This window comes from Chaetura pelagica, unplaced genomic scaffold (assembly GCF_000747805.2).
Source record: "Chaetura pelagica isolate M959 unplaced genomic scaffold, ChaPel_1.0 scaffold274, whole genome shotgun sequence".
In the NCBI taxonomy this organism is placed as follows: Eukaryota; Metazoa; Chordata; class Aves; order Apodiformes; family Apodidae; genus Chaetura; species Chaetura pelagica.
Genome location: NW_009952983.1, coordinates 1,498,365 through 1,509,295, shown reverse-complemented (window position 1 = coordinate 1,509,295; position 10,931 = coordinate 1,498,365). Strand labels below are relative to the sequence as shown.

At 50.6% G+C, this 10,931-nt stretch overlaps 1 protein-coding gene across 1 annotated transcript in view; it reads left to right on the top strand.

The window, feature by feature from the left end:
• Positions 1–25: 25 nt before the first annotated feature.
• Positions 26–10,931, top strand: part of SAMD4A (sterile alpha motif domain containing 4A) — a 113,754-nt gene continuing 102,848 nt past the window's right edge. The window contains 1 exon segment of the mRNA XM_009996457.1: positions 26–221. Within this exon segment, the coding sequence (XP_009994759.1) occupies positions 26–221 (196 nt within the window).

Sequence of the window (10,931 nt, the reverse complement as noted above, 5' to 3'; positions counted from 1 at the left end):
AGAACCGCAGCAGGGGGGTCTCACCATGATGTTTCGAGACCAGGTCGGCGTGCTGGCCGGCTGGTTCAAGGGCTGGAACGAGTGCGAACAGACTGTTGCGTTGCTCTCCTTGCTCAAACGCCTCAGCCGGACCCAGGCTCGTTTCCTCCAGCTCTGCCTGGAGCATTCCCTGGCGGACTGCACCGAGCTCCACATCCTCGAAGGGGAAGCCAACAACCCCGGTGAGTGCCTGGTTTATTCCTTTCCTACATACATATCTACATATCTATATATATTTATATCCATCCCCCCCTTGATGCTCTAATGCAGGCAAAATTCAAAAAACAAAACCCCAACCACCCCCCCCCCCAGGTTCCATCGCCCCTCTCTATTTTTTTCTGTTCTTTTTTTGTTCGGTGGTTTTTTTTAATCATTATTCCTATTTTTTAACTGTTTTTTTTTCCCCGCAGCAAACTTGTCTGCGGCGGCAGCGGGAATGATGGGTGGTGTTGTCGCCCGGGTTTTGTGTTGGTTGGTGTGTTGTGTGTGTGTGTGTGTTGTGTGTGTTGTGTGTGTGTGTTGGGTGGTTTTTTGTTGTTTTTTTTTCCACCCTTCTCCCTCCCCTTCCTCCTTCCATGCAGTTTCCTGTGCAATAAGTAAGTCAGGTCACGTAGAGTCTGGATTTTCTAGGGCTTCTTTTTTGGACAACGTGGCTTGCTTTGCTTTCTGCAACAACGCACAAGGAGCCCGTCTCGACCTTAAACTCTTTTAATTTTAAAGGTCTGGGCAAGCTGGTTTATCCTTTTTTTTTCAAAATAATGTGGCAATTCCTATTTCATCATTCAGATCCTGTTTGGACGCATTTTTCTCCCCCCCCCGCCCTGCGGCTCTGAATGCCCCCCTTGTGTTTTTCCTAAAGAAAATAGGAGTAGGGTGGGTTTTTATGTCCCCTGAAAAGTCCAGGATGCAGGAAAAAAATGTGCAGGGGGCTGCGAAAAACCCGTCCCGGAGTTGTTTCTGCACCCGTTCCGAGTTGCTCGTGACTCCGAGGGAGTAAAATGGGAGTTGGGAGCAGCGGGATGTGCAAATAAGTCCGGGCGTTGATGCGCGGTGGGAACGCGGCTGTTCCCGAGCTGGGATGCAGGGAGTTGCTTTCAGTCTTGAGTTTCTGGAATGCTGGGTGAGGGTAGGGAAGGGGAAAATGAGGCTGGGAGTTGCGTCGTTCTGTGTTCCCTCAAAATAAATTAAAAATCATGGGGGGGGGGGGAAAAGGCGAAGCAGCTTCCCCCATCCCCCCCCTTGCAGAGCATCCCTGTTGTATCACATCCCGGGAGCTTTGTTTTTTGGGATGTGCCCCGTTGGGAGCGGTGGCCGCTGGATCCCAAACAGAACCCCCCCCCCCAGTGTTCCCGGGGAGGGAGGAATTGCAGGGTCCTCTTCCCAGCTGTTCCCTATTAGAGAGCACCGAGCCCGGCAGGATTTGGCAGCTGCCCGCGCCGCCATTTGATGACAAGGACCAGCCCCGTGTTCTGCCCCGGACGGGTTTCAAATCCTCCTGCAGGAAACCGAGCCCCGGGGGCTGCTCCTGGTGCAGGAGGGGATGGGGTGGGGGGGGAGAGCCAGCTTGGAATTGGGATTGGAATTCCCTTATATAGCTCGCAGGAATGAGAGGCAGGGATGCTGCCGAGTGCGGCTGGGCGAGATGCTGCTGCTGCTGCTTTTATAAACAGCTGAAGGGCCCAACCTCATCCCTTTGGGGGGGGAGGCCCCGGGGGGGATGGGGATGTGGATGGGGAGGGGGTGTGATCCAAGCTCAGCTGCTCCGGGATGAATGTGCAGCCTCCTGTGGCACAGCCTTCCTGCAATTCCCCCTGCCATCTCTTTTTTAATTCTAGTTTCTATTGCCAGCGTTGCAATTTTTCATTCCAATTTTAATAATGATGATTTTATTATTTTTTTTTTTTTTTGGTGGTAGTTGAGTCCCTGTGGGTTGGTTAATACCATTTTGGGGAGGGGGCTGATTTACCTCCTGCCCACAGAAAAGGCAGATTATAAAGGAAAGCAACATTTTGAAGTCTTCCCAGATGCCAAGTCTCGTGTGGTGGTGCCATTGGCTCCGTGTAAACCAGGGTGGGAACCAGGGCCTGGGCCCTTCCCATCTCTACTCGTGCAGGCAATCCCTGCTTGCCCCTGTAATCCCATTGACCTTGCTTGGCACAGGGATTTCTCCTGTGAGCAGAGCTTGGCATCCCGCCTCCTGCCTGTCTCTTGGAGCATTTGTGGAGCTGCCTGTGCTTTCCCTGAGGTGTCTTCCAAAAAAAGAGCTGTGCCTCCAGGGCGTCTAACTCTGGATAGCAAAAGCCTGGATCCTTTGAGTTCTTTCTTGCCACGCTTTCCCATGGGATGGACATCTCCATGCATCCCTTGGAGCAGGAAGTGGTGGAGGGAAGGGTAGCAGAGCTTTGCAGCCAAGAGCTCTTGGGAAGTAGCTTTTAGTCTCCAGTATTAAGGTTGTCTTCTTCACAAAACCACCTGTAGTTTTAAAATTACTCCAGTTGAGCACCTGTCCTGCAGGCTGGTGTTTTGTCTCTTGCTTGGCAGTGGAATCACACCAAGTTCTTCTGAAAGGCAGTGTCATCATCATCTAACCTTCTGTTACTCTTTACTGTCTAAGTCCCATTGTTTGTTTAATTCATTTGGGCTTGATTCCCTCCCAAGCTGGGGCTGAGGTGGCTTCTGGTACGTTTTCCAGGTGTTTGCTGACTTGGAAGTGGTGACTCTCTGCTTGTAGGTGCCCCACCAGCATCCTTGTTGATGTTGGGGATGTGGCACTGGTGGTTCACAAGTCACTGTGGGGTTGACAGGGGTGCACAGCCTAAATGGGGGGGTAGGAGCTGGCTGTAAGGTGTGGTGTGGTCAACTTCAATGAAATATGGGTGAAATCCTCTGGCTGGATAAGGGTGTCACCATGACTTCAGCAATACTGGTCCTAATCAATGTGCTGGACCATGTGTCTGGGTTGACTTAAAGAGCAGGTCCTGGTGAGAATTGAGTTTTTTTGTGTTTGCAGGGCCTGTCACTTGCCCCAGCCTTGTTGGAGAGGTGGGAAAACCTCTAGTTCAGAAGGAGGTGGCAGCCCTGTTGCATTCCTTAGTAGATGGGCACTGTTCTTGGGAATATAATTACCAACAACTGAGATCAGAAGAGGGTCCAAAGGGAGATGGGAGCCTGAAATCCTCACGGGTTGGTGGAGCTGGGCTTATGAGCCTTTGGGTGTGTGGGCCAGGCATGGAGGAAAGCTCCTCTCTCAACAGAGGTGTCCAGGTTGTTTCGTGCCAGGTGGACTCCAGGTGAGAAGTGTGCTGTGTGACAGATGAGATGGGAAAACATCAAGGAAGAAAAATAATTCTATGTAACTAGTTAATTGACATGGAGAAGCAAGTATGTTTATTTTGAAGGAGTCCTACGTTGTATTTTTTACAAGTGTGAAGGCATATTTGATAGTGACAGCAGAGACCTCATTGGGGCTGCACACCTGAAGTGGCTCTGCTGTGCACAGCCATGTATGACCCTCAGAAGGCCCTGTGGGGGCTCCTGCTTCTGGCTCTTTGGATACCTGCTTAAGCATGGATATAACCACATTGGCCACGTCAGATGAGAGACATCTTTCAGAAAGCTGCACTGGTGTCTCGTAACAGACTGGAGATGTGGTGACTACGTGTGGTACAGGCCACTGGGAGACCTCCTGAAGTCCATAGTATATTTAAAGATGTTGCTTGATTACAGAGATAAAATAGAAGTGAGAAGCAAACATGGAAGGAAATCTATATGTTTCTTCATTAGGTGAAATGTACAGCTTGTAGTTGTCCTGCATGGTGGCTACAGGGAGGCTGGTTTAACTGGTGGAGAACATGGCTTGATGCTAATTGAGTTTGAGCACAAATTGCTTGGCCTGCAGTGCATGGAGAAGAATATGGAAACCATATTATCCTTGCACAGAAATAGAAGTTTCAGGTATTCCATAGTGCTATTTAAAAGCCTGCTATAACTTCCTTCCTTCCTTCCAGCCTGGGCTGGCTGGGCGGCTTTGGTCCCAGCTGCTCAGAGCTGTCAGGACATGGTGACCTCCTCTGAGCTGCCAGCAAAGGTCAGGCAGAAGAAGCATGATGTGCCCCATGGTGCTCCAGGACCTGTGGTGGGAGCAGGACCCATGGTGCTCCTGCTCCTGGCTGAGACACCAAGGGATGCTAGTAGAGCTGCTCTGTGGGATGTGGACCCTGTGAGGAGACCTGGGCAGCTGTATCCATGAAACACAGTCCAAAGGCTTTTGGCACAGAGTGCAGGATGTGCTTCTGCTCCCACCTGCTCAGGCATCCCCTTTCTGATGGCCAGAGTTGTCACTGAGATTTTTTTCCTGCATGGTCACTCGTGCCATCCCACCAACACCAGCATTGGAAGGGCTGTGGCTTCCTCACTCCTGCTGGCCAGTGGAGATGCCCAAAGACTCCTGTGGGTCCTGCAGGCATCCAAGCACCATCTGCCCTGATGGTAGCAGTGTGACAGCTTTAAGCTCTTGGTCCTGAAGGACAACAAGCTTTCTTTGCCCTGTGCACAGGATGTTAAGTACTTCACATGTTAAGGTCAAAATCTTTATTTCAGCAGGCTGTCAGGTTCCACAGTGAGAGCATCAGAATGGCCTAGATTTCTTGCCCTGGGAAGGAGTGGCTGAAGGAAGAGACAAGGGTTGCAGGGAGCTGTTGTGTCTTTAATTAGACCAAGTGATGCAGCTGGAAAAAGTCGCCAGGCAGAAAGGTGCACCAGCTCAAAGAATCACAGAATCATAGGATCGCTGATGTCGGAAAATACCTCTAAAATAAAGTCCAACTGTCAACCCAACACCTCCGTGCCCACTAAACCATGTTCCAAAGTGCCATGTCTGTCTGTTTTTTTAACACCTTCGGGGATGGTGACTCCACCACTTCCCTGGGCAGCCTGTTGCAATGCTTGACCACTCTTTCAGTAATTTGCCCTAACATCCAGTCTAAAGCTTGGGCTTGTCTGGTTGTGGCATGGTGTTTTCTCCCACCAGCTGTACCAGCTTGTCTGTTCAAAGGCATTCCGAATCCTTCAGACCTCACTTCATATCCTTAAGTTCTTGTGGCTCCATCCCTATGGCTGTCCTCCCCCCCCAGCCATAGTCTCCTAGCTGATCAGTAACCTCCACTGTGCAAATTTTGCCATGACCCCTACTGATGGAAACTCATCCCAGTGCCAAGTTTGAAGATGGTTCTAATATTTCTGTTTTTCTTGGTTTACTGTTGCAGTGCTGAGCTCCAGTTTATGTGCCCTCAGGCTGTGTGAGAGCATCACTGGGCTGTCTCATGGGGTGGGAGGGGACGAGAGGGGGCATCCTGGGATGAGGATGGGGCGAGGAGCTAAGCCCTGTGCTCAGTGGGAGCAGTAGGAAGTTCTAAGTGCGATGCCGGATGTTGGCATCGGACGTTGGCATCGCATGGTCCACCAGCTCACTTGTCTCTTCCCAGAGGGGGGTGTGAGCAGCCCTGCCAGCTCAGCTCATTAAAAACCATGAGCTGGGACTCTTAAATGGGGAGATCTGCCGAGCTGTTGGGCACTGGCTGCTTTTAGTTTGTGTGCTGTTGCTTGAGCTGCTGCCATGCGTCTTGCCCAGGTTTTGTTTGCAAACTGGATGGCTAAAAGCTATCTGGGCTGGGTTCTTTGGAGAGTAGCAAGGGGAGGGGTGTAGAGGTACAGAGCAATAGTGGCCAGGGGATTTGAGCAAGGCTACATGCCCAGTGCTCTCTTGAAATTCAAAAATTCAATTTTTATTTTTAAAAGGTGCTTTTCAGAGTAGCTGTGGGAAGCACCCCAGGCCTGTGTTGGCTGGAGGCACGTCTGTGGCAGGTGTGAAGAAAGTTTCTCTTCATTCTCCCCCTCACCCCACTAATGGGACCGGGAGGAAACGGCCCTAGGCTTGTGCTTAACTCTTTTGTGTTTTCTCCTGTTTGCCTAAAAACACCTTCCCTCATGTTTCCTGGCACCCTTGGTGGAGAAGGAGGGGGAAGCTCCCTCTGGCTCCTTCCTAAAGCACAAGCAGTACCGATGGTGAGCTGGGGAGGGACTTTGGACCAGGGCAGGGAGTGATGGGATGAGGGGGTAGCAGTTTCAAACATTAGGAAGAAATTCTTTGCTGTGAGGGTGGTGAGACCCTGGCCCAGGTTGCCCAGAGAAGCTGTGGCTGCCCCATCCCTGGCAGTGTTGAAGGGCAGGTTGGATGGGGCTTGGAGCAACCTGGGCTGGTGGGAGGTGTCCCTGCCCATGCAGGGGGGTTGGGACTGGATGATCTTCAAGGTCCCTTCCAACCCAAACCAGCTGGTAATTCTATGAAAATCCTACTGTAGAAGTGCATGTAAAAGAAGCAGGTAAATGTTGTGAGCATCGTTGCAGATCAGAGCCAGAGTTTTCTGCCTGGGCTGGCTTGTTGTCACTTGATGTCTATCCAAATGCTCCCCTTCTGCACAGATACCTTATCTTTGTGCTTGGAAAAGTAGTTGGGATTAAGTTCTGCCCTAAGGCCATACATGTAGGGGAGGAACCACACAGGGCATGGCAGCCTTCTACCCATCAAGGTAGATGGGAGAGGCCAAGGATAGCTTTAGATCAGGAGCTGAATAAGAACCAACTGCGGAGCCATCAATTAAAATAATCTAGTTTACAAATACACTTATCTTCAAATGAGATTAAATGGATGAATGGGCAGAGTGCTCTGCTCAGAGCCCAGGCTGCTGCTGGTGGATGATTGTCTGCTCAGTTACATCCTTTGGCATCTCAGACCTCGGCATCTGAGCGGAGCTTGTGCCCGTCTCGCCATTTATATTCCACACGTTTGTGTTCAGGCCAGTTGCTTTCAAAACAGCTGATCCTCAGGTCAGCCAAAGTTTCCTGCAAAGTCTCCCTGAAGCAGTTGCTGAAGTTTTCTGGGGACCCAGTGGATCACGGTGCAAATTCCCATCTTCCTGTAGTTTCACAAGCCCTGGCTTCTTCTCCTCGTCTTCCAGAAAAAAAACAACACACCACTATTATTTATTTAATTTGTGGCCTGTGGAAGCAGTTTCTTTCCCCAAACTGGGAGTTATGTTTGCAATCAGCATGAGTAACAGAAATAGTAATTAGTGTGAACGCTTGCTTTATTTTAAGCTGCATTCGTCAGTGCTCTAGCTCTCTGCCTTCATGCTTGTGTCTAGTGTTACTGCAGAGAACTGCTGGCAGAAAGGGCACCCCTTGCCCTGCCACTGCACCCCAGCCCCAAAGCTGACAGCTCCTCAGGGTTGGATTCATCCGAGGGTGGAGAAGCTGGTGTGTTCCAGCAGCTGCTGAGCTGTGCTTTGGGGGTTCCCACCTGATGGCCCCACTCTTCTCCCCACTTCTTGGGGGATGCCAAGAGAACGCAGGAGCCCACGGCCAAGCACAAATTGTCGTGTCTGAAACCTTTTCTGTCTGCAGAAACTTGGGAGTGGGGCTTGGCTCCAAGGGTTGCAGCTGGGATGAACCTTTACATGAATTGGCTGTGCACATATACCTCTGGGTGTGCATGTGCCCCTGTATTTTCTCTCCACTGAATAAACAAGAACATGACTCTATTTTTTTTGCTAACTCTTGATTGCACAAGAGCTGCTGAGGCACCTGAAAGGCCGCAGGCCCCGGTGCAGGGGCTGCCCGGGCTCCCCTGCTCGCCCCTCTCCTCCCAAAAAGCTCCCGAGTCTGTTTGTTTTTCCGGTGCTCTGGTCCCGAGAAGGAGACCCAGAGACTTGCAGAGGTCACGAGTTTGGCAGTGGCAACCAGCCAAGCCTGTGGCTTTCCATCTTGGCCCCAGGAATTACAAATAAAATTGAGGTTGGAGTGAGCAGATCCGTTCCCGACTTTCCGCCTGCGCCGCTTCCTCTTCCGCAGCAGATGAGTTAACTTGGGGGTGGAGGGGGACACAGGATCTCATCAAAACAAGGGTGGGATTGTTTTCTCTCTTGGAAGGGGTTTTCTTTCCCAGGGCAGAGGGGTTGGGATTGTCTCTGCCATCATGTGATCTAATTCTGGGTTAGGAGCAGAAGGTGAGCCTGGTTGGGGTGAAGGGACCTGCTCTGGAGGCAGAACCCCAGTTTGCTCTGTACCTGGCAGGAGTGAGGCAGGGCTGTGTGAGGCAGGGCTCTTGCTGGCCTTTCCATGCAGGAGGCAAAGCTGTCTAAGTAAGGGAAGGATTTATAGGGTCACAGAATCGTTTTGGTTGAAAAAGCCCTGTAGGTTCATCAAGTCCACCTGTTACCCCAGCCCTGCCAAGGCCACCACTGCCCCATGTCCCTCAGCACCACATCTACATGGATTTGAAATCCCTCCAGGGATGGGGACTCCAGCCCTGCCCTGGGCAGCCTGGGCCAGGGCCTGACAGCCCTTTGGGGAAGAATTGTTACCAGTATGCAGTCTAAAACTCCCCAGGCACAACTTGAGGCTGTTTCCTCTTGTCCCACCCCTTGTTCCTGGGGAGCAGAGCCCGACCCCCCTGGCTCCAACCTCCTCTCAGCAGCTGCAGAGCCAGCAGGTCTCCCCTCACCTCCTTGTCTCCAGGCTGGACACCCCCAGCTCCCTCAGCTGCTCCTCCTCACACTTGTGCTCCATCCCCTTCCCCAGCTCCCCTGCCCTTCTCTGGACACGCTCCAGAGCAACGTGCACTCACCCACCTGATACCTGGCTCACAGCTCGTGGCTTTATTTCTGCATTTGCATGTGGTGGCTCCGTGGCTTGGTACGGTTGTGCTCCAGGTTTCTGAATTGCAGTGTGGTTCTCCTGGTGGGGCTGTGTGCTCTTGAGAGCTGCCTGGGGTCTGAGAGCTTCCCAGGCTGGGGCTCTGCTTGCTCGCTGGTGAAGTCTGTGGACTCGTGACCTCGGGAGTTGAGACTGGGGTAATAACCGTATGGTTTGCTGCTATTAATTCAGGCTGCTGCCCTTTGCAGCCATTTCTGGGCATCTGCAGTGCTTGAGCTGTAGTGCAAAAAACTTTCTTGTGTTATATAAAAATAATCCATGGGGTGGGAGAAGACCTTCTGCTGTGTGTGCTTGAACAAACTCGTGGTCATTTTGTGTTGTGAACGTGGGACTTTCTGTTACAGAAGACAGGGATGGATGGTGGTGATGGCTTGGTTTTACCAAGGGCTGAGCCAGCATCTGCTGTGATCCCTGCAAGCCTCCACCAACATCTGCAGGAGCTGGACATGGCCCAGCCTGTTGAGCTTTTGTGCCTAAAAATGTTATTTTACTTAAAGTAACATTAACTGGGGCTATTAAGTCTGAAGAAAGGAGGCAGAGGGGAGACCTCATCACCCTCTAAAACTACCTGAAAGGTTGTAAAGAGGCAGGGACTGGGCTTTTCTCAAAAGTAACTGGTGATAGAACAAGAGGGAATGGCCTCCAGCTGCCCCAGGGAAGGTTTAGACTAGACTTTAGGAAGAACTTTTTCACTGAAAGGGTTGTCAGACATTGGAGCAGGCTGCCCGGGGAGGTGGTTGAGCCACCATCCCTGGATATGTTTAAAAGTCACCTAGATGTGGTGCCTGGGGACGTGGCTCAGTGCTCGGCTGGGCAGAGTGGGGTTAATGGTTGGACTTGAGGATCTTGAAGGTCTTTTCCAACTTAAGGGATTCTGTGATACTGTGTGTTCATCTGCAGGACTCAACAGCTTTGCTCTGCTCGAGGCAGCCCTGGAGTGGAAGCATAGGGTGCTTTAAAAAGCTGCTTTTCTGTTACTTTTTTTAAAAATAAAACTCATTTAAACCCCCAAACCAGCCTTATTTTTAGCCAGTTATCCCTGCTCCTTGCCCATGCTCGTCCCTGGTGGGGTATGGGCATGTGTTGAGTTGGCAGTTTTAAATTGCTATTATAAGAAGTAATTGAGTGGGTGGTGGATAAAACAGGGTTTGTCCAGGTTTAGCATGAGACATTTTAAAACTCCCTTTCCATGCCACGACTTTTTTTTCTGGTTTCTGTGTTTTCAAAGAAGAAAACACCCTGAACATCCCAGATCGTTTCTTCTGGGCCTCGAGTTTTTCCTGTTGCCCCCTTTCCTCTGTCCCTCTTCTGCAATGGGAAGTGAAAAAGGAAGGAGATTGGGAGAAAAAATGTGGAGGAAAAAAAAACCACAACTCTTGTTGTGGAGAAACTTGGCTGATCTGACGTGTGCAAGGAGAACATAGTGTTTCTGCAGCAGCTGTGGTTTACGTTCGTGCCTTTCCCTGGTTTTTTATAGTTTTCCTTCTGGGGTATTCCCGTTGTTTTCCCAGGCAGCAAACATCAATGTGATTTTTCTACCTTTTTTCTGCATGTTCCCTGGTGTGTTCAAGTTGCCTGTGGGGTCAGCTTGGTTCTTGGGTAGGATTCTTAAAAAAAAAAAATGAAATCTTACAGTTCCCAAGAAGTGGATTATTTAAAAAAAGTACCAAGTCCACAGGCTGTTTCCCTCCAGATAATGTGAATGTAGATGAAATGTTGAATTATAACTACCTGAATGACCTTTTAAGATAAGAATAGTTATTGAGTGGTGGTATTATGTTAAATTGATAAGAATTCTTTCTAAAAGAGGAGGAAAAAAACCCAGCAAACCCTCCAGTAACCATAACAATTTACTCAGCAATGCACGGGGAGCATATGGATCCTTCCTGACACTGATGCTGGGGTCTTGAGGGTGGTCCCATGGGGATCCTACCTGGCAGCCCCTCAGGGGGACCAGGGAAACCTCCCTGGAGCTTCAGGTTGGTGCTGTGAAGGATGCCTGGGGTCACTTGGCTGCTCCTGTTGCTGTCAACCCTGAATTTTCATAACCTGTAGGGAATTTTTAGCTGGAGAGTTGTGCTGAGGCTCAGTTGTGTGCTGGTGAGTCTGGTTTAGGGAGG